A 27,264-nucleotide genomic window follows, 5' to 3' on the forward strand; every position below is an offset into this window, starting at 1 on the left:
CGTCCCCCGAGCAAACCACCCACCCCCCTTGACTCCCGGCCTCCCCTCTTTTCTCTCTGCTCTTGCGTGATAGGCGACATTGTGTAATGACTGCAGTAGGTCGCCACTATGCGGCAGGTCGTTGGGGGGAGGGGCTGATATGATAGTGTGGAGAGGAAAATGAAGAAATGGGAAATCTCTGCACCTGTTTCCACGGCAACCCGGCTCTGAAGAAAGACAAAAAAAAAAAAAAAAAACACACCAATGGGTTGCGACATTGTTCTCCCTCACACGCGCACGTGCACACTTGTACAGACCACAACACGCAAAGAAGCATCCATGCACACACACGCTGCAACAGCATGACACTTGGAATGACAAAGAACTAAAACACGCACGGACACATGCAGCAAGACACCCTTTTATTTACTACTTTATTACACACACACACACACATACTTGTAAGTAGGGCACAAACACGACACAAATTTCCACTTCAATAAGACTGATGTCGAATGTTGAGAAAATGTCGCACGCTTATAAACACACCTCCACAACCAGACACACACACACACAAGTCCTGTAGAACAGGTACTTGCACGCATACTACATGACGCAGGCACACCTTTACGTACACACCGAACTAGAACCATACATTAGTATGGACTGCAGAACACACACACACACACACGCACACACACACACACACACACATTATACTAGTGCTATGAATGTTTGCAAATTTTTGGAGGCCGTATTTTTTGATTCTCTCGCTCAAACTGTCAGTACTTTCCCAAGATGGCGGAGGTAAAGACGCACGGCGAGTACCTGACCATTTCCTGGTGACGTCATGCACACCAGTAGGTTGTTGGAGGGGCGGGCGAGTGGCTGTGACGTCACGAATTCATTATAGCTTGTCATTGTGCAATGGTCTGTTTTTGCTTAAGCGAGCTCCGTGTCCTCGACAAGCTAGCTGTAATTGGCCCGCCGAGTTAGCGTAATTTAAACGTGACGACGACCGGAAGTGTTAAGTCGCCCTTTCAAACACTTTTGCGCTGCGCCGCCTGGCTCTTCCTTGGGCACAAAATGAGCGTCGAGAGGGGAGACTTGACGACAGCGTTAGCCGACTGCGACACCACACGAGCTAGCTAGCCTGCTATGCCGAGCTGAGCTAAGCTAAGCTAGGCTAAACTAGCTAGCTCGCCGAGGCGTCTGGCTTTTGGGACGTGGACGCGCGCGCTCAGACAGGTGAGCTGCGTGGCATTGACACGACGCGCGCACGGCAGCTTTGTGCGTACACTTCGTATGGCGCACATCGGAGCACAATTGCACGCGCAGTAGCGGGGTCGCGAGCACGAACGCACGCACACAGCAGCCAGGTAGGCGTTACCGAACGCGTCTCGTGCCGATCCCGCCGCGTGCACGCCGCTTTGTTCCGCCGTGAGCCCGTGGCGGGCGCGAAAGCCAGGAGCTGTGCGTGTGCACGTTGTACACTTCGACGGTGATCGTGTCCATCACACGCGCGCGCAGGCACGGGTCATCGGTTCCACAGCGTGCGCGTGCGCCAACGTGCTATTGTCTGACGGACCCATGTCCGGCCGGGTCGTGCGCGTGCACTCCTAGCGTGTTGGTGCGTGCAGCAGGTTCTTGTTGTGTTTGTTCGGGTTGTATTTGTGGGATTCTTTGTGGTTGCGTGTGACCATGCGGCACCTGTAGCGACTTGCACGCGTGACGTTGTGCCCGTGCGGGTGAGGTATGGACTTCGACTGCGTCGTTTCCAGGTGCACGTGCACGCTCACGCACTCGCAGTGCTAATGTCAAATGTGAAAGATTGACTTTTTCATTTGAACCACCATCATTAGCCGCTCGGTCAATCGCTGGAGTGTTGTTCTCCTTTACAAAGCACACCGCCACCTGCTGGTTCGGATAGAACTTTGTCGTTATTCGACCTCGTCGAAGCTCTGAGCGCGGCATGGTAGTAGACTCATTTGCGTCGACTGGAAATCGGGAGCTTAATTGCCTATCTAGGGTCGTCTTCCGATTGGCTGCGAGGCCACGCTGAGTTGTCGCTCACTTTCACTGGCAGCCCTCCAACGTCCAAGGCATCATCTTTGGCCATCCACGTGGTCCCGCCTTTGTTTTGTTGGACGTGTCACAGCGGACGTAGATTCCGCGCCACCTGTCCGTAAGGTGTTTTCATCAAACGGCTTGATCAAACGGGATCGCAATCGTACGATGCGCAGTCTGGGATACCGAGCCCGGTCCGGTAGTCGAGAGTTTTGATTCGCCACGTTTGAGCGTGCCAAACAAGGAATTTGACTTGGGTACATACATCACAGCCTCTGTTCAACATTTCGCTGACGAACAACACTCAGGACATGTGTGAAAAATGACAACGATTCTCAAACATCCCCTGATCTTAAACTCCCAGGGAGGGCAAGGAAAAACTGGGAGTTTAAGATCAGGGAGAATATTTGAATATTCATAACCGCACGCCGACTACGTTTACGGATAGAAAGGCGGGCGTTCGATCGCAGTGGCTTTTCTTTGGAAATACACAAGGTGCATTTAGTCGCTGGCTGGCCACCCAGGCTCGCCATCCCGTGGGAGGAGGCGGGTGCTCGTCAGGTCCGAGGGCGAGGTGTCGTCCAAGCCGTCGTCCGTGGCGACGCCAAAGTGGCTGACTCGGCTTCTTCCTCTTTGTTTTTCAGGGGGGCTTCCCAGTCACCCCCATGCTCCTCCAATGAAACCCCTCAACTCCATGAAACGAGCCCCGCATCCCACTCCTCAAAGGTAATTCCCACCCACGCACAAAGGAGCCTCATTTCGCTCAGGAACACGTTGTACACATTTCGTAAGCACATCGTGTTCTGGACTGATCTTTTGGGAGAAACTGCTCCAAAATTTGAATCCTGCTAGCAAACCGTCATTGGCTAATGCAAACGATAACCACAAATTAAGCATTTGAAAAGTTGACTCCAATTTGTACCGCGTCGGTCGGGCACGTTGTCTTTATTTGATACTCCGAGGGGCCACAAGGGGGCGGCAGGAAGCTCACGTATTGGAAGCGTTAACTTCCTATTGGCGGACGTAGCTTGGCATTTGGCAACGGCAGAGCTCAACCAGTGCCGACTGACTCGGGCACGGCGCTCGACGTGTGTTGCGTCCCAAGAGCGAGCGAGCGAGCGAGCGCGTGCGTCTGAGCGTTGACCGAAGCCCGCCCGTATGGGTACAATTGCATCACGGCCGGCTGCAGTTTACTAATGACTTCATTTGTAATGGCACTTTAGCGCTCCGAGCGGGGAGACTGTGAGGTGGTGGAGGTGGAGGTGGAAGTGGGCGCTAAGGGCCGCCGCTGCCTTCATGGCCCTTTTTTTTTTTTTCCTTCCTTTTCCCTCCTTTCTCTTCCCTCGCAGCGGTGACGGCGCCTTCCTCCATGAGCCAGTCTCCTGGCAACCAGCAGCCAATCAGCAGCCGGGATCTCTCTCTGTAGTGACCACAGTGTGGGGTGTGACCAATCCCACGCACAGCCAGGTAACACGTGAGCCCGCTTTGTCAAGCAGCCGAGGAAAAGAAGAGCAGCGCTTAGCATTTTTGCGACGGCCGAAAGCTAGCATTGGAAAGCAATGCCATCGAACGGGGACCCGTCTGATTTGTTGTTTTTCCCGACGCGCAGGTGATCGGAGCGCCACCTATGGGTCCTGGCGACGGGACGGGCGGTCACATGATGCCCGGCGGGGGCGGAGGCGGCGGGCCCGCTATGCCCGGCGCCATGGGACCGCAGTTCATGAGCCAGCAGGGGTACGGCGACGCCATAGCCAAAGGCTACGGCCAGCCGCTTATGTACGGACGCCCCGGGCCGGCGTACAACCCCGCAGCGACCTACGGCGGCAGGTGAACGAGTGGGGCTGGGGGCTCTTTCGGCTCATGTCAGACTCTCTCTCTCTCCATGATCGATGCAAAGCTAAGATAGAAACGTCCCATGATAACTTTGCTAACGTTTGCACTGAAGCTAAGTCGAATTGCGTTGAGCTGGGTCACGTCTAAATATGACCGACCGAGCGAGCGGTCCTCTCTGTGCAGTTATCCCGGTAACGGCGGTGGCATGGCTGTGCGCCCGCCCTCGGACTTCAGCACGGCGGCCGCCGCCGCCGCCGTGGCCGCCGCCACAGCTACCGCCACCGCCACAGCCACGGTGGCGGCCATCCAGGAGAAGCAGAACCAGGACATCAGCTACGCGCAGGTCCTCAAACGCCTTGTTTAAATTGGCCCATCCCAAACTCGGGACCCTAGCGGGTGCCTTTATTTCAAGTCTTGAGTTTAATCCATAATTGGAAAGCTTAACAGGTCCAAGTGGAAACCCTCAGCCCTTGCCTGATACTTTCATTTGCAATTTGACGCCGGGCCCGTAAACCCGATATGAAAAGCTAGCCGCGGCCAGCAGAGGGCAGCGTCACCTGGCTTCCTGACTCATTTTGTGTTTCCCGGCAGATGGGCGGAGCCTCCTCGTACAGTCCCCAGTTCATGTCTCACGGGGGCCCTCACGGGGGCTCTCGCGGAGCCCCGGTCATGAACCAGGGCGGTATGGTCTCGAGCAGGCCTGTGGCGGCGCCACCCCCTGGCGGGGGCTTGTACCCTCCCCACCCCGGACACGTGCAAAAGATGCACGGCGGCGGATCGGGAGGGGCGGGGTATCCCGGTGGAGCCCAGGGACTCAAACGAACTTTCCACTCTGAGGTGAGAACCGACCGTAGCGGAAGCCTGGCTTCCGCTTCATTTTTAGACCCTGAGCTCAGTTGCCGAGCTCAAGAATTGTTTGCAGCCCTAACCCTGCCTCTGACTTGTGACCGGGCAGTTTGGCGGCGGCGGCGGCGGTGGGATGTCGTCCATGTCGGCGTATCCTCAGCAGCCTCTGCAGCAGCCTCTGCAGCAACCTCTGCAGCAACCTCTGCAGTACCCACCCACAGCGCCGCAACGCTGCTCGCCCTCGTACCCGGCCGGCCGCATGCCCCCCGTGGGCCAGTACGCCCCGGGCTCGCTCGGCAACCCGCCCCAGTACTACAAGGTAATGATGGCCTTTTTCCAGAGGATGGCAGGCGCCAAATGAAGTCTTTTTTTTCTTCTTTGTTTTTGGGTGTGCTTTTCAGTCAGAAGTGTTTAATGGGCAGGCGAGTCTGCCCCCTGCAGGCCCAGGAGGATACAACGCCTTCACTCAGGCGGCAGCCAGCGGGGTAAGTGGCGAGCGAGTGAAAGAAAGAAAGAAAGAAAGAAAGAAAGAAAGGGCCAATGAATGGTTTTAAGTGGCCAGCCCAAGCGCTGTGCTGCGCTGCGCTGCGCTGCTCTGCTCTGCGTCTTCACGGGTGGGTCCTGATGCACGGCTTACGCTGCTTTGGTGTGGCCTCGCCAGCCCGGCCGGGGCGGAGGGATGCAGGCGTACCCCAGCTCGCCCATGGGCGGCAACCCCACACCTCCCGTGACTCCCGGCGCCTCGGTGCCGCCCTACCTGTCCCCGGGCCGCGACGTCAAACCCCCCTACGTGCCCCCTGACGGGAAAAGCAGCATGGGTGGCCCGCAGACTGCCACGGGTGAGGCAGGCGCTGCGCAACTTGATTTTGGAGCCTCGCCCTAACCCGTCCGTCTCTTCCCCATCAAGGTAATCCCAGCGACGACCTGCGGCTAACTTTCCCGGTGCGGGACGGCGTGGTGCTGGAGCCTTTCAGACTGGAGCACAACTTGGCTGTCAGTAACCACGCCTTCCAGCTTCGAGACTCCGTCTACAAAACGCTCATGATGAGGTCAGGCGCCACATTGGCTTGGGAAGGCCGCTCCCTCGTCCGGCCTTTGAACGAAAACGTTGCGTTCAACTTGAGCCTGCGGCGTGACGGCCCTCTGCAGGCCGGACCTGGAGCTGCAGTTCAAGTGCTACCACCACGAGGACCGGCAGATGAACACCAACTGGCCCGCCTCGGTGCAGGTGAGCGTCAACGCCACGCCCTTGTCCATCGAGCGCGGCGACAACAAGACCTCCCACAAGGCCCTGTACCTCAAGCAAGTGTGCCAGCCCGGCCGCAACACCGTCCAGATCACCGTCACCGCCTGCTGCTGCGTGAGTTCTGAAGAACCGTTAGGGCGGGCAGACCCAGCCGTGCCGTGCCTCGCCTCGCCTCGCCTCCCTTGGAGTTGCCTTTTCGTGTAACGCCGCGTTTGCTCCCGCAGTCCCATCTGTTCGTGCTGCAGCTGGTCCATCGGCCCTCCGTCAGGTCGGTGCTGCAAGGGCTCATGAAGAAGAGGTTGCTGCCCGCCGAGCACTGCATCACCAAGAGTGAGACGCACGCTCCGTTGCGAGCACGCCGAGCTTCCGTCGACGTTAAACGAACGCGCTTCGCGTTCATTTCCGTGCCGTTAGTGTTTTCAGCCCGGGCGACGTTTGCCCCTCATTTGGAAAAATAAAATATTGGCGATGTTCACAAGTTTCCCCAAAAAACGCCTTTTGAACTTTACAATCCTTTTTCCCTCTAAATCCTTCTTCCCCTTTGGACAAGTTTAAAAGGTGCATTAGTGCCACCTACAGGCTGGGAGTGGCACAGTAAGTGTCTTGAAACAGCTGTCCAAGTGACGGACGGATAATGTGTCACCCACCGTGTGTTTCAGTCAAGAGGAACTTCAGCAGCGGCACCATCCCCGGGACCCCCGGGCTCAACGGAGAGGACGGCGTGGAGCAAACGGCCATCAAAGTCTCGCTCAAGTGTCCAATCACCTTCCGGCGCATCCAGCTGCCGGCGCGAGGACACGACTGCCGGCACATACAGGTGGGTTCGGGCACGTGGCTCGCGCGAACCCAGCCGGATGAGATCAAGAGGTGCCCTTTTTTGTTCTCTGCAGTGTTTCGACTTGGAGTCGTACCTGCAGCTCAACTGTGAGCGAGGAACGTGGCGATGTCCTGTCTGCAAGTAGGTGCTTTATCAACACTGGCTAAGTCAGGGTTTTCTGGGCTCAAAATGCCGCTGTGCTTTGCAGTAAGACGGCTCTGCTGGAGGGTCTGGAGGTGGACCAGTACATGCTGGGGATCCTGGTCTACATCCAGAAGTAAGTCCGCGTCCCTCTCAGGCGGGAAGTGCCGCTTTGCCGCTCACTCTTTTGCCACCCGGGTCCGGCAGTTCTGACTACGAGGAGATCACCATCGACCCGCTGTGCGGCTGGCGGCCGGTGCCTGTCAAGCCCGACTTGCACGTGAAGGAGGAGCCCGACGGGCCGGCGCTCAAACGCTGCCGCACCGTCAGCCCCAGTCACATGCTGCTGCCCAACGTGATGGAGATGATCGCCGCGCTGGGACCCGCCTCCTCGCCCTACGCGGCGCAGGCCGGGGCCGGCAGGGCTAGTCCCGACTACAGCAGACCCGGTGAGAGAGCTCTGCTTTTTTTTTTTTTTTTGTGTAGGTTGTCATGGTGATTCAATTAGCCTTATATTGTATACCGTAAAGGCTACACAACAAACTCATGAATAGTTAGCTTTGAAATCAGATAACTGTTCAAATATTTGAAAGAGCGAATGGAAATCAAAATTGCTAGCGATAACTCCATCTTTAATTTTCTATTGATACATGAAGTCCAATTTGCCTTTGCGGGCCACATCAAATGACGTAGCGGCGGGCCGCTTCTCACCCTCGGGCCTCGGGTTTGACACCTATGCTCTAGATTTGTACTTTCTTTTTTTGTGCCAACCGTGGCGATGAACGTGATTCTTCTTTCCTTGAGTGAACGTGCTGCTGACGCGAGAACACAAATGAATGATTAAGCCAAAGAAGCAAAAGTCGGCTGAGCCGAGCGAGCGAGCGAGCGACCGAGCCAGGACCCTCCTCCTCGTCTTCTGACATGCTTGTTTATTCCCGCAGGGAGCCGAGGCTTTGCCAGCCTATCGGGTTTCCCCGAGTTCCCCAACACTCCCGGCACGCCGACCGCGGCCGAGTACCCTCCATCGGGACCTCCGCTCCCCTACCAGGCCGAGCAGGTGAGCCAGACAAAACGTGGGCGGCAGCAGCAGCAGCCGCCGCCGTCGTCGTCGCTTCGTGTTCCGTGACAGGCATGGTGGCGGGCGCAATTGCCAACATTCGACGGCGGACAAAGTAGCATGGGTTTTGTAGTTTAGTGCCCCCGAGTGGAGAAAAGTACTAACTGCGCTTTGGGTGCTTTTGCCACCGACCGCTTCCTTGTTTTGCTTCAGTCATCGCCGACTGCAAACTGAGTTTTGATCTTGATGCTCAGTCTGCCGTCGAGGACAGCTTGATGAATTCAAATTTTGAAGAAGACGTTGGCTTGCAAATGCGTCGTCTTTCAAGTTGAACAGCTGGCTGGCTGGCTGGCTGGCTGGCTGTCTGGCTGGCTGTCTGGCTGTCTGGCTGACTGGCAGGCTGGCTGGCTGGCTGGCTGGCTGGCAGACTGGCAGACTGGCTGGCTGGCTGACTGACTGACTGACTGACTGACTGACTAACTGACTGACTGACTGACTGACTGACTGACTGACTGACTGACTGACTGACTGACTGACTGACTGACTGACTGACTGACTGACTGACTGACTGACTGACTGACTGACTGACTGACTGACTGACTGACTGACTGTCTGCGCCTGCTGGCCCGCCGGTGACGCTGAGAGCCACTAAGCAAGCGTCGGTCCCGTTTGTCAAAGGCAGCTGCCGGCCAACTGTCGCCTGGCCTATCCTTCCTTCATGGTGTTTCTTTCCGCACGGCTAGGCCCATAATGCCTTGCTGCCGCAGCAGGCCACCCCGAACCTCGGCGAGGAGAGGAGCAGCGGCGCTTCCCACAACGCGCGGCTGCACGCCGAGGGCTCCTTCGGCCTCGGCGGCCCCCCGGGAGGGGGCGGCGCAGAGGCGGCCGATCACTCGCTAGATGTACGTGAGCCTTCTGCTCAGGAGAGCGATTGTCTGCAATTGCAGTTGCCTGACTTTTGTTTGGTGTGTTTTTTTGGGTAGCTTCTGCCCGAGCTGACCAACCCGGACGAGCTCCTGTCCTACTTGGGTCCGCCCGACCTTCCCAGCAACAGCAGCGATGACCTTCTGTCGCTCTTTGAGAACAACTGAGCAGCGCCTTTGGCCGCCTTCTTCATCTCCTTTCTCTGTTGTCTTTTTTTTTTTTTTTTTTGGGTCGTCTTCCGTCATTTTCATCTCCTCCTTAATTTCTCCCTCAAATCTTTGCGAGGCAGGCCATTGCTGTCATTTTGTCCCCACTAGTAAAACAGTTGAGCACACGAGTCGAACAAGTACGTCGCCGCCTCGCCGCCTCGCCTCGCCTCCTCGCCTCGCCTCGCCATTTTGCTCGTTCCTGCTCTCGACTCACCAGCTCATCTGTCCAACATGAGAAAAGAGGAGCCGCGCCCCGGAGGAGCTAGCAGCGGCTTTGAAGCAGTCTTTTCCAGTTGCGTGGGCTCCTTAAAAACCACCGCCCGTATTGGCCCTACGAGATAGTGTGCTTCGGGTGGCCAAGGAATAAATGCTCAAAGGCTTTTGCATATTTGAGGTGAACGTGTTGAATCAATGCGACGACGCCCACATTCCGTTATTCCGGTTTGGCAGCGTCGCCTTGACGCTCATCTGAATATTCCCGTCTTGTCCTTTCATCGCAGTACTTCTTCGACTATTCCCTGATCATTATTTGTCCTTTTCGACACAGCCTACAGTCTTCTTTCTAACAGACACGTTGAGAGTTCAAAAAAGCACGACGAAATTGTTGACTTTATTTGGAGGCGAAAAAGTGACAATTGAATTGCAAATTTAGTAGAAAACACGTTTTTAAGATGTAAACTATTGCACATATTTTGTAACACACATTTTAATTGCCATTGCTTTCTATTTATTTTGTAATCGTTGTCGTCGTTGATTGTACCTGCAGTTGTTTTGTTCATTTGCTGGAGCTTCAAAAAGAAGATTAAACCCATTGTATAATTTCAGCAGACGTATGTTTGTTGCCTGCACTTTGAAGATATTTAAGACTGCACATGTCAGCGCTAAAACAAAAGGAAAATCTCTTTTTGCCAATTATGCTTTTAGTATGACACTTTCATCTACAAAAAACACAACTAAAGAACGCTCGGTGTGTGTTTTTCACGTGACGAGTTTGAAATAACATTACATCTCAGTCATTTACCGACTTAATCAATCAATCAATCAATCAATCAGTCCAGGCACCGGCCGCAAAGATTGTCCAGAAATGAAAATTGAACACCCATCCCAATGTCATCCTTAGGCCCGCCCACCTTTTCTCGCTATTGATTGGTTGTCGCCCAGGACCCGGCTGCGATTGGCTTTCTGAAGATGACGTCGTATCAGAGGAGGATTAAAAAATAGTGTCGCTTTGCGTCTGTCGTCAGATTGACATTTTCGGTCAAATTGAATAATCCTTAGGGTTTCCTAAAGCCAGTGAAAAGATGCCAAACCCTGTCGTTTTCTTTGACATCACCATTGCTGACGTCAGCGCGGGCAAAATCACAATGGAGGTAAATCATTGAACTGATGTTCGGACGTCTTTTATGGGTTGCGTGCGAGTGTCAAGTAACAAGTACCGTCGATGAAAAGCTGACAACAAGAAAAACGTGTCGCTCGTTCTCGTACAAAGAGCAATATTAATGATGACAATGTCAACGTGTGTTTTGTTTTTGTTATTGCAGCTTTTTGCAGACGTAGTTCCGAAGACTGCAGGTAGGTTAACGTCTGCTTCCGCATGACCGACCGACCGACCGACCGACCGACTGACTGACTGCCAAGAAAGCGAAACAAACCCCAGAAATCTTCAGCGGTGCTAGCTCAATGAAGATATCAGCTGTCACATTTTGCTTCCCACGTCGGCGGCCTCGCACAGGGTGTGCCTTTCATTCCGGGCGGGCTCCTGTTGTGTGGCGAAATGTGCATATGCCCCCCTCGCGTCTGCATCTTTTCCTGCCACCAATCCCCAGAGCATGAGGAATGGATGGATGTTTCCATGTTTGGGCTGTCAGAAGAACGAAGACACAAAATGGCTGCCGTGTTGATGATGGACGTTATCATTTGTTTGTTTTTCAATGGCAGAGAACTTCCGGGCACTGTGCACCGGCGAGAAAGGATTTGGCTACAAGAATTCCATCTTTCACCGCATCATTCCCAAATTCATGTGCCAGGTACGCACTCTTGCGCTGCATCTGAAGGTCATTCATTCATGAATCCTCCTCATCATCACCACCATGTGAATGCTACTGCATTGGCTTGATAAAGTCTGCACCTTTCTAGCGAAGCCTCTAGCAAAAGCGCTCGCAGTCCATGAACAAAGGCTGTCATAGCTCACGACCGACCGCCTTTTATGAGGGTTAGGTCCTTCTCAGCCTTCGCCTGTTTTTTGCACGCTTTCCGATGCAGTCCATGATGTCGTTTTTGCAGCCCCTAAGCCTAAGGCAAACGTTTTGGCGCTACGCACGCAGGGCGGCGACTTCACCAACCACAACGGGACCGGAGGGAAGTCCATCTATGGCCCGTCCTTTCGTGACGAGAACTTCAAGCTGAAGCATGCCGGCTTTGGGACGCTTTCCATGGCCAACGCCGGAGCCGACACCAACGGCTCGCAGTTTTTCCTCTGCACGGAGGAAACGAGCTGGTTAGTGGCCGACGCCATCGGGACTCGCCACGCAATTCATATGATTGATTTATTTATTTATGTATGTATGTATTTAGCGGGGGCAATAATTGCAAATTTGTTCAGAAATTGATTGCTAAGGAAGGTGGCACTTAAGTGCCAAATCTGAAAGAAGCAAAACAAATCTGATGTGCTTGTTTTGTTGGACGGCAAGGCTGGACGGCAAGCACGTGGTGTTCGGGAAGCTTCTGGAAGGCACCGACGTGCTGAGGGCGATGGAAAATCAAGGCACCAAAAACGGGACCCCTAAAACCAAGGTTGCCATCGCAGACTGCGGCCAGCTCAAGTAGCTCCAGAGCGCCCCCTGAAGCTCACTCTCGTGCTTCCAAGATATTTTTTGAAGCCTCACGATATAGGTACATGGTCATTTAAAAAACCGTTTTTTACTCCACTCACTATTTTGATCTCTATTTTGACACCGTTCCAATTTCTCCACACATCCACGACATTATTTTTCTCACGTCACTATGCTTTCATCTTTTCCCCGCCACCATTAAACATGACTATTTTCCCCAGAACCTGGTAAGAGGCTCTTTCCCATTGACGAGAGGTTACTACGGTCACCGACTTGTCGAGTGAACGCGGCGCGGCGTGGCGCGGCGCGGCAGGGAGGCCCCGGCAGGACCAAACTTGCCCACCCTCGGGCTAGCGTGGAAACCGATTGTGAAACGCTCATTGAAAGCCAACTTTGAATCCTGACATGGAGCTTGAACCCCAAAGCACAGAAGCCCAATGGGAACCCCAGTCCCGAGTTTAAAAGGCAACTTTCAAACCCTAACCCAAGTTTGGAACCCTAATTTGTGAAGGAGACACGAAGGGCGGCACGGCAGCGACAACAGAGATTCTCTTTTTTATGAATTCTTTAGTGCGGCGTGGGTTGATTTTGTATTGATCTTGCTATACGATTTCGATGATTTGACTTTGTTGTGGTGGCCGTGGCTCAGACAGTCGTTCACAAAAAGCCAGGGAGGGCTCAGTGCTTCGAAGGCAAAGAAACAAATCAGACGGAGGAAGAAAAATGCCTCTGATGAAGAAGAAGAAGAAGAAGAATACAAGAACATTGTTTGCGTTCTTTCCCCAAAACGTTCAGCGTGGGCAAAAAACAAAAACACCTTTGCCGTTAGCATTTGCTAACAAACGCCGGACGGAGGCGGTCATGATAACGAGCATTTGACGAAACGCTCCGGCTCGGTCCATTTTCCGAGCGAGTCCTCGGCAGCCCGTCATCGTGGAGGCAGTTTTGTTCCGACGTCGGCGGCTTCTCCGCACATTGTGTGACGTTAGCACGAGCTGCTCGGCGTGGCGGCGGCTGCGGTGGTGCGCCGACTCTCGCGCAGGATGCCGTCCAGGCCGCTGAGTTGGCGCAGGAAGCCTCGGTTGGGCGTGACCCCGCGGTGGTCCTTGACGGTCTTGATGGCCTCGACCAGGGTTAAGTTCTGCCGGATCATCAGGTAGGCCAGGACCAGCGTGGCCGAGCGGCTCAGGCCTACCGCGCAGTGGACCAGAACCTGCCCTGTGTGCCACAGCAAGTGTCACTTGTGACAAAGAGACAGAAGCTCCCTCCCTCCCTCCACATGTTTGGCCACAAACGTAGACCAGCGCCAAGCCTAAGTCATGTGTGCACACTCACCTCCTCCAGAGAGCGCTTTGTGTATGAAGTCGGCGGCGGGGTAAAAGTTTTTGCTCATGTCGAAGGCGGGCGAGTCGTGCGCCTCGATGCCGAGGTACGTCACCTTCATGCCGGCGTAGCCGCCGCCACCGTTGCGCCATCGGCTCTGCGCGCAGTTGACGATGTGAGTGATGCCCAAGCGCGCCAGCTCGCCACGGTCCGACGCCACGTTTCTGAACAGCCACGCACGCACGCAGGCAGGCAGGCAGGCACATGATCATTTGGAGGGGGAGCAAACAAAGCCTGCTTCAAAGAAGTTTGGAATGACTGAAACGATTAGAAATGTTTGCAGCAGCACATTGGCATGGCTCACTATCCATTTCAATGTGTTTCAGCCATTTGACAACAAATGAAAGTTGATTTGCGCAAATTCTTTTCCACCAATCAAATCGCGAGCACAATTCAATCATTGTTCAAAATGCAAATTCCGAGCTTAATTCTGACATCACCCTATCAGACGGCCTTCAAAGGAACCCACCTAGGGCTCACATTGATCAAATAAGTTTTGGTCGAAGCATCGGACAATGCGCGCGCGCGCGCGAGCGTGTGTGCGAACTGACTGGTCGCCGATGTAGAGTCCGGGCCAGACTTGATCGGCGTGGTTGCAGGCCGTCTTGCCGCTGCTCAAAAGTCGCTCCAGCTCCGACACGGTGACGCGCTCGCGGGAGTCCTGACGAGCGGGCGAGCTGCTGCGCGAGCGCGAGAAGCCGCACATGAACGCCATCCCGTCTGAGCACACGCACACGGCCTCACGTCAGACATACTCAGACTCAGCCAAGCGCGTGCGCGCGTGCGTGGCTGGTGGCGCTGGAAGCCAGCCCCCCGGAGCTCCAGCCGGAGGTCCGGTGGAAGCTCCATGAACCGCTAAAAATGTGTAGCCGACCTCCTGGAACCCTCCCTGGGCATGGCTGGTGGCGCTGGAAGCCCCCCCTCCCGCCCGGAGCTCCAGCTCAGCCGCGCGGAGTTGTGTGCGCGTATTCGTGGTCGATGCGCGAGCGCGCGCACGGGCCCGCCACCTGCATACCTTGGTTGTCTTTCGTCGACGTCCTTCTGTTGTGTCACTCGAACGAATTCGCACGCGCAGGTTGGAAACCACACGAGCAAATCCTTATTGGCGCCATCTTGTGACCATCGTTTTCTTCATCATCATCTTCCTCTGCTTGTCGTGGTCAACAAGTCCTCCCAACATCATCACAACATGGCTTCCGGTGTGCGTGCTCAGCATCACCAGCCTAGACTGATGGAGTGACGTCATCGGCTGCGGCTACCGCACTCTGGCGCCGCCTGCCGGCCGCTCATTAAGATACTTATTCGAACCAAACCAAATGGAGCCAGAGCAAACTAAACGTGAGCCCAAGTTGTAAGTAGGAAGCACACGCACGTGCACGCATTGAATGCATTTTTATTTGTTGCTGAAGCAGAAGAAAAGAGAAAGAAATGCAGCGCCACGGAGCAAAACAAATTCAAGCGCCACATCAAAGAAATCGGTACGCATTGCTTATTCCTATTCTAATCGATTTCAAACTCTTATTTTTATTTCAACTTGAAGCATGCAAAGTTGTCTGCTTTATTCGGGTGGCGGCGGCGGCGGCGGCGGCAGGCCCCCCGAGCTGGCGTCGGTCTCCCGGCCGGGGACGGACGGACGGACCTGCGTGCACAGACAAAAAGAACCACGCTCCGTCAGCGAGGAGCAGGCGAGCAGGTGCGCCGAGCCCACCTGGCGGCCGAAGATCTAGTAGCACAGGAGGCCAAGCAGCACGCTCAGCGTCAGCAGCAAGAAGGACGGCGCCACGGCACCGCTGCCATCTTGGGGAAAAGAAACATGGTCAGCTGGAGGCCAGGCCAGGCCAGGCCAGGCCAGGCCAGGCCAGGCCAGGCCAGGCCAGGCCAGGCCAGGCCAGGCCAGGCCAGGCCAGGCCAGGCCAGGCCAGGCCAGGCCAGGCCAGGCCAGGCCAGGCCAGGCCAGGCCAGGCCAGGCCAGGCCAGGCCAGGCCAGGCCAGGCCAGGCCAGGCCAGGCCAGGCCAGGCCAGGCCAGGCCAGGCCGCGCCGCCACTCCTCCCTCCCTCCCTCCCTCCCTCCCTGACTGAGCGACTCACTAAACTTCAAGTCGTAGCCGGCGGACTGGTCCTTGCCGGCCTCGCACACGTACGTGCCCGCGTCCGTGGCCTTGAGGGCCGCAAAGTCGACGGTGGCGGCGGTTTTGCCCATCATGTTTTTGCCGTCCTTGAGCCAGGTGAAGACGGTGACGTCAGTGATGACGGTGCCGTTCTGGGTGACCACGCACTCCAGGCTCCATTTGGTGCCCATCTTGGCTAGGCCGCTGCTGGCTTTGACCTCAACCTGGCGGCCAGGCTTCAAGGTGGGGGACCTTGAAGTCTGGGGGGCAGACACCTTGGTCTTCGGTTTGTCGGTCGCTGGCCGGGCACGGCGCAGCACAGCGTTCCAGTTAGGGTTAGGCAGAGGCGCAAGACTGCTCGGCGACATGCAACTTACCGGGAAGAGCAAGGGTGATGGTCCTCGCAGCGGCGGCTTGAGCGTTCTCTTTGGCCACGTACTCCCCGATGTTGATCGGAGCCAAGCCGAGGATGTCCAAGTTGCCCCCTGTTGTTGTTTTCTCTTCGCTTTTAAAGTACCATTTGTGGGCAGCGTCGCCAGCCTTCAATCGGACGTTTTGGCCCAAGTTTGCGTTGCACACCTCGTTGTCGGTTTCGCACACGACTGTCAGAAGCAGAAAAGCAGAGACGGCACACAACTTACACACACGGGTCGGGCTGGCTGAGCAAAAATTACTGACTCGTCGGGCTGGCATGCTGGGGCGACGACACGCACGCAAAGCCACTCCCGTTGGTCACCACCTTTGGTTTTCCTCGAGCCCCCTCCCTCCCGCCCTCCCTCCCTCCCTCCCTCCCTCCCGCAAGCATCACATCATCTTTCCACATTTTCTTTGGCTTTCTCGCAAAAAGGGTTAGGGTTAGGCCAGCCAGCCAGCCAGCCAGCCAGCCAGCCAGCCAGCCAGCCAGCCAGCCAGCCAGCCAGCCAGCCAGCCAGCCAGCCAGCCAGCCAGCCAGCCAGCCAGCCAGCCAGCCAGCCAGCCAGCCAGCCAGCCAGCCAGCCAGCCAGCCAGCCAGCCAGCCAGCCAGCCAGCCAGCCAGCCAGCCAGCCAGCCAGCCAGCCAGCCAGCCAGCCAGCCAGCCAGCCAGCCAGCCAGCCAGCCAGCCAGCCAGCCAGCCAGCCAGCCAGCCAGCCAGCCAGCCAGCCAGCCAGCATCAAACTCACCCAAAGGGATGACTTTGAACGTCTGGGTTTTGGAATCAGAATCTGTGTAGGTGGCCGTGTAGACCTTGTCGGCATCGCTGTCTTTCACTGATTCGAGCTTCAGGGTTTTCTCGTTGCTATCCACAGTGTACCTGCCGCTGGTACTAGCAATTGAGTTGTCGTTCGGGTCCGTCCACGAGACAACCTTAGCTGTGCTGGCTTTCATCGTGAGGGCGCTGCCAAGCTTGCACTTGCAGTCCTTTTCTTGGCCCTGGGTGCCAGTGCATTCAGGACAGTCAACTGGAAAAGCACAAGCGTTCGGGCGGCCACCAAAGTAGCGCGTTTGGAGGCCAACTCAATCATCATCAGACAAAACACTAGCTGTCCAAATCAGACAAATAAAGTCGCACGGCTCGCGCGCGTCACCTGGCGCCACCGGGGGCAGCAGCAGGAGCAGCAGGAGGAGGCGGAAACGGAGCCGGAGCAGGAACGTGTCCATCTGGTGGCTGGCTGGCTGGCTGGCTGGCTGGCTGGCTGGCTGGATGGCTGGATGGCTGGATCGTCGCTTCTTCTCTTCAATAGCTTCGGCGAATGTGAAGACGAGAGAGCAGATCTCGAGCATGTATAGTTTCGAGCGTCAAAGGCCACAAAGGCGCTTTGAAAGTTGACGAGCCTTCTGCACATTTGGCCTTTCCCCATTGGACGCGCTCCGCCGCGGCTTTGTGGCGAGCCCCCAGCCTCTGTGAGCACGACGACGATGACGCGACAAAGGAAGGCAAGTTCCAGAAGGAATTCATTGCAAGCCGCCAACGAGTTGCCCTGATGCTGGCGCTCGCCGATCGATTTCCGCGCCGTTCGTCGTGAGCTGTTCGACCGACGAAGAAACAAAGTGCCTTTGACAAAAAGTGGGCCGACCAAATTCTCGCGGGTATTTTTTTTCTCGACGTCCATGACAAACCACCTTTGTCATCATTTGAGAGGACGATGGATGGATGGATGGATGGATGGATGGATGGATGGATGGATGGATGGATGGATGGATGGATGGATGGATGGATGGATGGATGGATGGATGGACGGACGGACGGGTTAGGGTGAAGCCGAAAGAAAGAAAGCATGAAAGAAAAAGACAAATCAATCGATGATAGATCAATCAATAGACCCAAATAAACAACTTCAAAATAATTCAAGATAAATATCGTTTTCAAATATCTGTCATACATACATACATACATACTGTCTTATCGTAAAACGGAAACAGAGAACCGATGTTGTCTTTGAATGTGAGCACGCATGTTGCAGATTTGCACTTCTTGCACCCTTTGACTGCGTGACTATTCAAGTGGGAGGACCCGAATTCTATTGGGAAACACTTTATTCACAGATCACAAAAAAAAAACATGTCAACAATCATCCCAAAATAATGTCGACAAGGATCAAGCCTTGCTATACACAAATGCTTGTATTACGGGATTGAGCCCAGACGCACGCACGCACGCACGCACGCACACACACACACACACACACACACACATACGCACGCGCGCGCACACACACACACACACACACACACACTTGAACTCATTTTCCTCTTCCACGACATCCTTGAATTTGAACTTGCTCTTGTACTTTAAAGTATATTAGTTTCTTTGTGTGTGTTTTTATACATGTGTTTTTGTTTCCAATGTTAATTATTTGCACTTGATAATTCTGCGCGTAAAAAAGCGTCACTTCTGGGGTGAAAAGTCGATCACTGCTGCCTTTACGTTCACAAGGTTTGGTCAACCTTGACCCAATGAAAAGAAGCTTATGTACACCAAAGTAAGCCTTCCCTGAGCAAATCACGTCGTACATTGGACGCATTCGCTGAGAAGTTGCGTTTCGTAAAGCGTGCCTCTCGATCCCGACCCTCCGTGAACGCAGCACGGCGTCCAAGCAAACATGGCGGCGGCCCTTCTCTGCAGAGCGACCCAAGGTGAGCCATTTCACTTCTTCGACGCCATGCCGCTTCCCATTCCGGATGGAAAACTCGTGGCCGGGGTGCTAAGCCTCCGATGTCCCTTCGCTCGCTCGCTCGCCCGCCCGCCCGCCCGACTCAAGTTAGGTCATTGCAGCGATTAAAACCACCACCACCAACAACAACAACAACAAAAGTCGTGGCAGGCAGAATAAAAAGCAAAGGACAACCTTCTTTGCCACTGTCCGTCCCTTGTTTAAAGCACCGACTGCTTTGGTGCAGCCACATATTTCAACCAATCGACGTGGCGTGAATATGTACGTCTGACCTTTCTTGACCCTTTCATCGAGTTAGCGTGAAGCCAATGGACACCATTTCAGGTCCATGTACAAATGAGAGAGGAAAGTTCTTGCTACGTTCCGTTGACTCACTCACTCACTCACTCACTCACTCACTCACTCACTCACTCACTCACTCACTCACTCACTCACTCACTCACTCACTCACTCACTCACTCTTACTTACTCTACGCGTAAAAGTGCCTGAGGCCTTCAAATGATGCCAACCAACCTTGTTGTCGTCACTATGTCTGTGTCTGGGAAGGAATTGGCGTCCCAGCAGAAGGCTTGTAAATGATAACTTTGGATGGGTATGGCCTTCCTTGTAGCCGCCGGCCTGCGCGGATGGCGCGGCCTATCTCAGCTGGCGGAGCTTCCGGAAACCCATGACATGCTGCGGCGGACGTGCCGCGACTTTGCCGAGCGGGAGCTGATGCCCATCGCCGCCCGGCTGGACAAAGAGCAGACGTACCCGGCGCGGCAGGTATGCGGGCGGCCCGCCGAGCCGGCCGGCCGGCCGAGCTGACCTCGTCAAAGCTGCCCGGTGTGTTCCGCTCGCTCAGATTCTGGAGCTGGGCGCCATGGGCGTGATGGCCATGGAGGTCCCCGAGGAGCTGGGCGGCGCCGGCATGGACTACCTGGCGTACAGCGTGGCCACGGAGGAAATCAGCCGCGGCTGCGCCAGCACCGGCGTGGTCGTCTCCGTCAACAACGTGAGACGCTTCCCGCCTTAGCGCCGGCCGGCCGGCCGGCCGGACGCAACCGCCGAGTCTGCGGCGCTCTTGTCGTGGGTCTGTCACGAGCAGCGCGTCACGTGACGGACGAGTTGCCGCGGGACTCGGCGGGAGCTTTGTCTCCACCCACCCGTCCTGACTCGTGCGTGTCGTCGTGGCCCGCCCCTGTGTCAGTCTCTCTACTTGGGCCCGATCCTGAAGTTTGGTTCTGAGGAGCAGAAGCAGAAGTGGATCACTCCTTTCACCGATGGCCATCGGGTGGGCTGCTTCGCCCTCAGCGAGCCAGGTAAGCGAGCCGCCGGCAAGCCCACGTCTTGATTGCCTGCCACCGGCCGTTTCTCAGGCAACGGCAGCGACGCGGGCGCCGCAGCGACGCTGGCGCATCGAGACGGCGACCATTGGGTTCTGAACGGCACCAAAGCGTGGATCACCAACAGCTGGGATGCCGCCGCCGCCATCGTCTTTGCCACCACCGACAGAAAGCTGAAGCACAAGGCAAGAGTTTGGGACGTCGGTCGGTCGGTCGGTCGGGCGATGCGGGCATCGCTAACGCCCTGTTTGCGTAGGGCATCAGTGCCTTCCTGGTGCCCGTGCCGCATCCGGGCCTGTCGCTGGGCAAAAAGGAGGACAAGCTGGGCATCAAGGCGTCGTCCACCGCCAACATCATCCTGGAGGACTGCAGGATCCCGTCGGCCAACATGCTGGGCCCCCGCGGCGCCGGATTCAAGATAGCCATGGTAAGCGGATCGGTCGCCGTCAAAATGTTTCCGTGAATGGGGTCCACAGTTTGCGCGCGCAGGTGCCGCCATCCATCAAATACGTGGCTTAGGGCTTCTGCCAGATACAGGCCCGAGCGCGCTCCGTCCGTCCGTCCGTCCGTCCGTCCGTCCGTCGGGTTTTGTCTCGAGGTAAGGCGAGCAAGTCGGACCGACCGGTCGGCTGCCGAGCCGCCTGCCTGGCGGCAAACGGCAGCAAACGTTCACGTCGGCTTCCGGACCAACTCCGCCAGCCGACAACGGCAGGCAGGAGCGAGAAAACCGGGTTTGGATTTAGTTGTCGGCTAACTGCTGTAGCGCTGGAAACACGCCACCGGACTGAGCTCCTTTTTGACTCGATCCGTCTGTGCCCACTGGCTTACCCGACTGGCCTTTGCAGCAAACTCTGGACAGCGGGCGCATCGGCATCGCCGCTCAGGCGCTGGGCATCGCTCAGGCCTCGCTGGACTGCGCCGCCGGTTACGCGCACAAGCGCGTCGCCTTTGGCGCCCCCATCGGGAGGCTGCAGGCTATACAGGTGAGCACGCACGCACACACGCACGCACGCACGCACATTCTTTTGCCTGGCCCCAGCGGCCGAGCGGATTGCCTTGCGTTGGCCTGGCTCAGCTCCCTTTGTTTGCGGCCTAGTTCAAGCTGGCCGACATGGCGCTGGCCCTGGAGAGCGCTCGCCTGCTGACGTGGAAAGCGGCCCTCCTGCGCGACGCCGGGCGACCTTTCACCAAGGTAGGCGTCGGTCCTCGTCGCAACTCGCTGCAGCGAGGCCTCTCACCATGGGCGTGCCGTCCGCAGGAAGCCGCCATGGCCAAACTGGCCGCCTCCGAGGCCGCCACCTTCTGCTCCCATCAGGTGAGGCGGGCGGCTCAACGTAGGGCTCGGCGGAGCGACGCAAGCTCTCTTTTTCCGTTTGGTCAACCAACAAATGTTTTCTATGCTTTTCACTTGTTGGCCGTTGTGTCTGGCCCAATTGTTTCCAGCCAACCGCTTTTACGTTTCTTGTGTCGGCCATTAGGCCATCCAGGTCCTGGGCGGGATGGGCTATGTGACGGACATGCCCGCCGAGCGCCACTACCGCGACGCTCGGATTACCGAGATCTATGAGGGCACCAGCGAGATCCAGAGGCTGGTCATCGCAGGACAGCTACTCAAGGACTATGCTTAAAGCTAGACCTCACTCAACACACGTACACACACACACACACACACGCATACCGCAACGCAACAGTGTCGACAAAACATGACAATGTGCCTCTTTTGTTTTCAAACATGACAATGTGCCTCTTTTGTTTTTCTCACACGAAATGTTAACACCTATTTTTCTCCCCATGCACAAGATTGATGGATTGTTATGGCGATTGGCCAACTGTTTGCAAGCTAAGCATTTGGACAAGTCACGTGCGCCTCGAGCATAATCACGATTGGGAACATGCCAAACGAAATACACGCCCCTTTGTAAGCCGGCAGGAGGTACCGAGTGCTACTTCCCTCCAGGCCGTTTTCTGGCCCCAGTGACAGATGAAGATTCAATCCATACGATGACGCCTCGCAAACGACGTCAGCAAAAAAAACAAAAAAAAAAACGTGCCCCGCGCCACATAGTGTAGCCTATCGAGGATCCGGCAGCGGATGGCTTGAGAAGAAATCTTGAAGAAGCCCCGCAGAAGCCCAAAGACTCTATCCAGTGGGCCAGCCACACCTGCAGACGCAAGAAATGTCCAGCAGATGGCAGCAGGACGCAACAAACGGCGTTGAACACGTCATAACGCCATGGCGTGAAATTGACAAAACTAAAACCCGTGTGAAAACAAAAATAACGCATAAAGGTATGTTGATGGTTAACTGTATTTATATACGAAGATGGATGGATGGATGGACGGACGGACATTTTATTTTTTGTATTAAGCGCATGTTGGGACGCGCACATCGTAAAAAAAAATATGATGCATCGGGTACATATACATGTTTATGTATATAAATAGCAATATATACATAGGCACACACACACACACAAACATTTAAAGCTAGCACTGGTGCTGATTTTTGCTGTCCCTAATATTTTGACCACCAAACGTGTGCTTAGCAAAATCTAAGCTTCACTTCCGGGTTTTTTGCACGCGAATGACCAAAGTGATGCGTGTCGAGTGACGTCACAGTGCAGCTGTTCTCTGACGACGGCTGATCGCCCAAGCGTCGCAGACGTCCTGCTAGGCGGGCGCGCGCGCGCCCGTGAGGTTGTTTTTGCACACGGAGTCCTTTAAGACGAGCGTGCCCGCCACCGCGCACGCGGCAGCAGTCGCGCGAACCTGAACCCGATGAGCCAGCAGTGACGGCGGCCGAGCTCCGTGCGGGTCACCGGGAGGTGAACCGGGAGGCGAAGGGGCCACTCGGCCACTGAGCTTGGCTCAGCTCGGCTCTTGAATGCCCGGACGCGGACGCTCTTCCACGGGGGACTTTGGCTTGTCGTCATGGTTCTGGGCAAAGTTCGGGCGGTGGCCGTGTGCTTCGACACTCTGAACGAGAGCAACCGGCCGGTGTTCTCCGGCGGGGAGCTGGTGTCCGGCCGCGTACTGGTGGAGGTGACCGGGGACGTGCGCGTCCGCAGCCTAGACGTGACAGCGCGCGGCGTGGCCAAGGTCCGCTGGACCGAATCCCGCAACGCCGGAGCCAACACGGCCTACACGCAGAACTACAACGAGGAGGTGGAGTACCTGCACCACCGGGACACCCTCATCGGCGAGGAGCGAGGTGAGGCGAGGCGAGGCGAGCGCGCATCATCATTATCGTATCGTCGTCGCCGTCATCATCGTCACCGCGCTTGGCGGTAGCAAACAAACGCCAAAGCAACAACCGCCTCCTCCCTCACGTGACCGCCTCATCGTCACTTCAAAATGTTGGCAACCGAAGCACGTGCACGACAACTTTTTGCGCGCGCAAACGTTACTCAAACACGGCAAGTGATGACAACAGCAGGAGCAGGAGCAGGAACGGGCAACTGCTTTTTGTCTGCTCCAAGCGGTTCAAACCTGATCAATTACGCTACGGCGAGCGGGAGGGCGTTAGTGCGCGCTGCCTAAAATGCCAAGATGAGGGTTTGAAATCGGGAATGTGACGATTGTTAATCGCTTGATTTAGGTTTGGGGCTTCGTTCCTGGCTAAGCGAAATGGTGGCTTGCTTCCTCCACCGAAAGAAATGTGTACTTGTTGAGCTTAGGAGAAGAACGTCCACTCTTGAAACATTACCAATCAGCAGCACGTTCCCTGCATTGAGTTAGAAACTTGAACTGCGTTTATTGAAGTCGTCAATTCGTTCCTTTTTTTTCTTTTTAGCTTCTTTCACATCATCAGCGGACGTCCTTGTCTGACTCTTGGGTGGGCGGCGATTGAAGAGTTCACGCGAGGGTCTCCCCCATCCACTTGACGTGCCGTCGGGGAGGTGGGCGGGGCCTGGGACCACTCAGCACCAATCAGGAGCGAGCGAGCTCCTCCAGCCAGGCCCCAATGGCGGGGCGAGCTGCTGGTGCTGCGGGCAGGGCAGGGCAGGGCAGGGCTCGGCTCGGCTCGGCGAGAGAGAGGCTGCTCGGGCTGGTTCAAACTGGTCTGCTGCAGACTGGGCCGCTCGAGCGCAAGCCAGCTTGACACCACGGAGACTTCTTCCACTTCATCTCGGCGCGTGCACGCTACAGAAAGCACATGGAAACAAATGGCTGCAATTGCTTTCCATTCAGTCTTACAGTTGTCTTGGGGATAGCACAGAAGTCACATTGAGGGCTTCAAGTTCACTCGGTCCCAGACAAAGAGTCAAGGCTTCGATGCGTTTGCCAAATTGAATTTGACAAGCCGTCATGGTTTCAAACCAGGCAGCCTGGTTCAGACTTCGGGTTTCAAAATGACCAAGTTGGGCTTTGAGCCAAGTTGCCAGCCCGAGGGAGGGAGGGACGGACGGCCGGCGTACATCAAAGTCCCATCCGGACAAAACGGCAGTTACCTTTTGCTTTTCTGCTCGCAGATGACGACGCGGCGAACCGAGGCGGCGTCACCGTGCTGCGCGGCGGCGGCGTGCACGAGTTTGCCTTCAGCTTCCACCTGCCGCAGATGTGAGTCACGCCGCCTCGAGTAACGGACTTTTGCGCAAGAATGTCGGAGCCCGCTTCAGAACCACAAACAATACCAAACAGAAGTAAATACTTGTCTCCATCAAATGATGGGGAACAGTGAATTCCCCCCCAAAATATTCGATTGCTTTTCGACCATTGCCGTGAATTGACTTGACGCATATCTAGTCCCCCTGCGCTCGCTCGCTCGCAGCCCGCTCTCAAAATAACGCCGCCCTTGCCCGTCTTAAAGGCCAGTTTGCCTTGCTTGATCGCTGACGTTGCGCTCACTCACGCAGGGCGCTGGCGACGTCGTTTGAGGGCAAACACGGCAGCGTCAGGTACTGGGTGAAGGCGGAGCTACAGCGACCGTGGATGCTACCCGTCAAGGTCAAGAAGGAGTTTGTGGTCTTTGAGCACATCGACATCAACACGCCCCTGCTGCTGGTAGGCGCCCCCCCCTCCGTCAAGGCACGGGCCGGGCCTTGACGGAGTGGCCGTTCAAGTGCGTCTGGGTTGTGTGTCCAGGCTCCTCAGGCTGGCAGCAAGGAGAAGACTTTGTGCTGCTGGTTCTGCGCGTCAGGTCCCATCTCACTCAGCGTCAAAGTGGCTCGCAAGGGCTACACGCCAGGTAGTGCTGGACTCCCTCCCTCCCTCCCTCCCGGCCGGCCGGCCATCGTCACGTTCTTGCTGTCTTCAGCCGGCGCGTCCCCTCCGTGGCGTCTTCCCATCCCCTGCTCGGACTCGGCCCGGTCTCCCGACAGCCTCTCTTGCCTGCATCTCTCCCCAGGCGACTCCATCCAGATCTTTGCTGAGGTGGAGAACTGCTCCACCCGAGTGGTGGTGCCCAAAGCGGCGCTGTACCAGACGCAGACCTTCTTCGCCAAAGGCAAAGGCAAAGAGATCCAGCAGCTGGTGTCCGACCTGCAGGGGGAAGCCCTGACGCAGGGCAAGAGTCAAAGCTGGGAGGGTAGGATGCTCAAGATCCCGCCTGTGTCGCCGTCCATCCTGGACTGCCCCATCATACGCGTGGAGTACGCCCTCGTGGTGAGCGCTCCCGGCAAGCAACATTTTGTTTGTTGGTTGACCCGCCCGCCCTTTGCAATTTGAGACAGCGTCCCAAAAAAAAAAAAAAGTCAAACAAACAAACTCCAGCGCTGCTAAGCTAGCGCGACCGTGCCTTTCTCCTAAAACGGCTTCCTTTACCTGGAAGGAGTGCACCCTTGTGGTTGTGCAAAGCCGTAGTTGGCCCCGCCTCCTGCTCCTCCAGCTGCGGCTCCTCCTTAGCAAAAAAAGGGATGTATTTGGATTAGGCGAATGCCAATTGAAAAGCAAAAACAAGCGCACAACCAAAGTCACAGGCCTAAAACATTTCAGTCATACGTCTATTTTCCTTTCCTTTAGGTGTATGTGGACATTCCGGGCGGTCTCAACTTGTCACTCTCGTTACCGTTGGTAATCGGGACCATCCCGTTACACACCGCTGCCTCCCGCACGTCCAGCATCAGCAGTCATGGTAGCGCCTCCAGCTGGATGGGCGTGGCAGAGCACCCAGAGAGTAAGTTGCCGATGCCATATCTGATGGAAAAGAAATCGGATCACGTCTTTTCATCTCAAATGACTGGAGCGTTTTTTTAGCTCCCCCCAGCTACGGCGAGCTGGCCATTCCAGAGTCACACCGCCGTCACTTCCTGCACGCCGTCCACCAGCAGGAGCAGGAGCAGGAGCAACACGCCAGTGCCGCGCTGCTTACGTACATCGCGGAGTTCCGATACCTCCCGCCTCCGCTCTACGCCGAGGTGAACACGGACGGACGGACGGACGGACGGACGGACGGGCGGGCGGGCGGGCGGGCGGACGGACGGACGGACGGACGGACGGACGGACGGACGGACGGACGGACGGACGCGCTTCCTGCGTGCGCCCAAAACCATTGATGGCATGCTCAACTTTTTGCACAGCGTGCCGATTGCTCAACCGCTCATGTCCATGACCATTCATGCCATGCGTGCGTGCGTGTTACTAACACGGGTATGTCCCTCCCATCAGGTGGACCCGTATCCCGCGCCGGTGGAGCCCGGCAGCCTCGACACGTGTCTGTCACGCTGAAGAGGTAGATTGGAAGTAGATGGTCCTATGTGACGCCGCCTTCTTCTTGCAAGCTCTTTGGACACATTTGCAAAAGCACCACCCGAGACCGCCAAGACGCCCTCTGCTCTGCTCTGCTCTGCTCTGCTCTGCTCTGCTCTGCTCTGCTCTGCTCTGCTCTGATCTGCTCTGATCTGATCTGATCTCTCCTGTCCCCCAGCTCACAAGCGTCCGTCCCTCCCCTCATTTGGATGGGAAATCACGCGTGTGGTGGAAAACAAGAATGTGTACGTGTTTTCTAAAAGCACGCAGAGCAAGTTTGCTGAAAGCTAAACATGATTATTCTGAGAAGACTTTTATTACGATGAGCGCATTCTGTGTCTGATGTGCAAAATGTTTACAAAAGAATTTGGTCACACGTCCTTCAAAGTTTGGGAGCTTACTCAAGTGCAATACCTTTTCATATTTTTTTTATAATGGTCCTTTTCCATAGCTGTTGTGATGATGTTCTTGTCACTTTTGATAAAGACAAATAAAGTTTTATTTCATAAAAGCCTTTTCTCCTGCACAATGTGACTTGAGAAGCCCAAGAGGATCGACATATTCACATTTCTTGTTAGCCAGGGCGACCGACCGGACGGGAATTTGTTGGACTGCCTCAAAAATAACACATGGGAAAGAGTTTGGTATCCCTTATCAA

The 27,264-nt window shown here is 55.8% G+C and overlaps 6 protein-coding genes across 11 annotated transcripts; 4 read left to right on the top strand and 2 right to left on the bottom strand.

Annotated features, from left to right (window-relative positions):
• The first annotated feature begins 873 nt into the window (after nt 1-873).
• zmiz2 (zinc finger, MIZ-type containing 2) lies at nt 874-9,943 on the top strand. Of its 2 annotated transcripts, none has more exons than XM_049737525.2 (19): nt 874-1,227; nt 2,691-2,772; nt 3,396-3,513; nt 3,656-3,873; nt 4,063-4,222; nt 4,471-4,716; nt 4,835-5,044; nt 5,127-5,210; nt 5,387-5,564; nt 5,633-5,774; nt 5,875-6,085; nt 6,196-6,301; nt 6,631-6,788; nt 6,862-6,929; nt 6,997-7,065; nt 7,137-7,378; nt 7,871-7,986; nt 8,730-8,888; nt 8,970-9,943. In XM_049737525.2, the coding sequence occupies exons 2-19, from the start codon at nt 2,723-2,725 to the stop codon at nt 9,075-9,077; spliced, it is 2,643 nt and encodes an 880-aa protein (XP_049593482.1). In that variant the 5' UTR covers nt 874-1,227; nt 2,691-2,722; the 3' UTR covers nt 9,078-9,943. The 2 variants fall into 2 exon arrangements, with proteins under 2 accessions (XP_049593482.1, XP_049593483.1); XM_049737526.2 differs by lacking the exon at nt 874-1,227 and adding an exon at nt 1,293-1,358.
• Nucleotides 9,944-10,320: 377 nt separating this feature from the next.
• On the top strand, nt 10,321-12,173 carry ppiab (peptidylprolyl isomerase Ab (cyclophilin A)). The gene is made up of 5 exons (XM_049737632.1): nt 10,321-10,489; nt 10,661-10,691; nt 11,058-11,146; nt 11,444-11,616; nt 11,810-12,173. Exons 1-5 carry the CDS (start codon nt 10,421-10,423, stop codon nt 11,943-11,945), a joined length of 498 nt encoding a protein of 165 aa, XP_049593589.1. The 5' UTR covers nt 10,321-10,420; the 3' UTR covers nt 11,946-12,173.
• A 489-nt stretch (nt 12,174-12,662) lies between these two features.
• On the bottom strand, nt 12,663-14,576 carry LOC125979415 (dual specificity protein phosphatase 26). 2 transcript variants are annotated; one of them, XM_049737621.1, is made up of 4 exons: nt 14,349-14,576; nt 13,885-14,053; nt 13,286-13,497; nt 12,663-13,168 (listed from the first exon to the last, which is right to left on the bottom strand). In XM_049737621.1, the coding sequence occupies exons 2-4, from the start codon at nt 14,046-14,048 to the stop codon at nt 12,936-12,938; spliced, it is 609 nt and encodes a 202-aa protein (XP_049593578.1). In that variant the 5' UTR covers nt 14,049-14,053; nt 14,349-14,576; the 3' UTR covers nt 12,663-12,935. The 2 variants fall into 2 exon arrangements, with proteins under 2 accessions (XP_049593578.1, XP_049593577.1); XM_049737620.2 differs by having other exon boundaries at nt 13,885-14,576.
• A 132-nt stretch (nt 14,577-14,708) lies between these two features.
• On the bottom strand, nt 14,709-17,965 carry LOC125979399 (uncharacterized). 2 transcript variants are annotated; one of them, XM_049737587.2, is made up of 6 exons: nt 17,007-17,965; nt 16,602-16,880; nt 15,819-16,043; nt 15,422-15,739; nt 15,042-15,130; nt 14,709-14,972 (listed from the first exon to the last, which is right to left on the bottom strand). In XM_049737587.2, exons 1-5 carry the CDS (start codon nt 17,200-17,202, stop codon nt 15,057-15,059), a joined length of 1,092 nt encoding a protein of 363 aa, XP_049593544.1. In that variant the 5' UTR covers nt 17,203-17,965; the 3' UTR covers nt 14,709-14,972; nt 15,042-15,056. The 2 variants fall into 2 exon arrangements, with proteins under 2 accessions (XP_049593544.1, XP_049593543.1); XM_049737586.2 differs by having other exon boundaries at nt 14,709-15,130.
• A 423-nt stretch (nt 17,966-18,388) lies between these two features.
• On the top strand, nt 18,389-22,224 carry acads (acyl-CoA dehydrogenase short chain). Its single transcript, XM_049737579.2, has 10 exons — nt 18,389-18,555; nt 19,205-19,359; nt 19,439-19,588; nt 19,784-19,895; nt 19,953-20,104; nt 20,176-20,346; nt 20,765-20,902; nt 21,016-21,111; nt 21,178-21,234; nt 21,398-22,224. Exons 1-10 carry the CDS (start codon nt 18,522-18,524, stop codon nt 21,545-21,547), a joined length of 1,215 nt encoding a protein of 404 aa, XP_049593536.1. The 5' UTR covers nt 18,389-18,521; the 3' UTR covers nt 21,548-22,224.
• Nucleotides 22,225-22,367: 143 nt separating this feature from the next.
• Nucleotides 22,368-27,117, top strand: arrdc3b (arrestin domain containing 3b). 3 transcript variants are annotated; one of them, XM_068652720.1, is made up of 9 exons: nt 22,368-23,130; nt 24,392-24,479; nt 24,776-24,923; nt 25,005-25,107; nt 25,267-25,523; nt 25,881-26,034; nt 26,115-26,275; nt 26,526-26,589; nt 26,785-27,117. In XM_068652720.1, the coding sequence occupies exons 1-8, from the start codon at nt 22,851-22,853 to the stop codon at nt 26,583-26,585; spliced, it is 1,251 nt and encodes a 416-aa protein (XP_068508821.1). In that variant the 5' UTR covers nt 22,368-22,850; the 3' UTR covers nt 26,586-26,589; nt 26,785-27,117. The 3 variants fall into 3 exon arrangements, with proteins under 3 accessions (XP_068508821.1, XP_049593530.1, XP_068508822.1); XM_049737573.2 differs by having other exon boundaries at nt 26,526-27,117; XM_068652721.1 differs by lacking the exon at nt 24,392-24,479 and having other exon boundaries at nt 22,990-23,130; nt 26,526-27,117.
• The last annotated feature ends 147 nt before the right edge of the window (nt 27,118-27,264 follow it).

This window comes from Syngnathus scovelli, chromosome 13 (genome assembly GCF_024217435.2).
Source record: "Syngnathus scovelli strain Florida chromosome 13, RoL_Ssco_1.2, whole genome shotgun sequence".
Classification (NCBI taxonomy): Eukaryota; Metazoa; Chordata; class Actinopteri; order Syngnathiformes; family Syngnathidae; genus Syngnathus; species Syngnathus scovelli.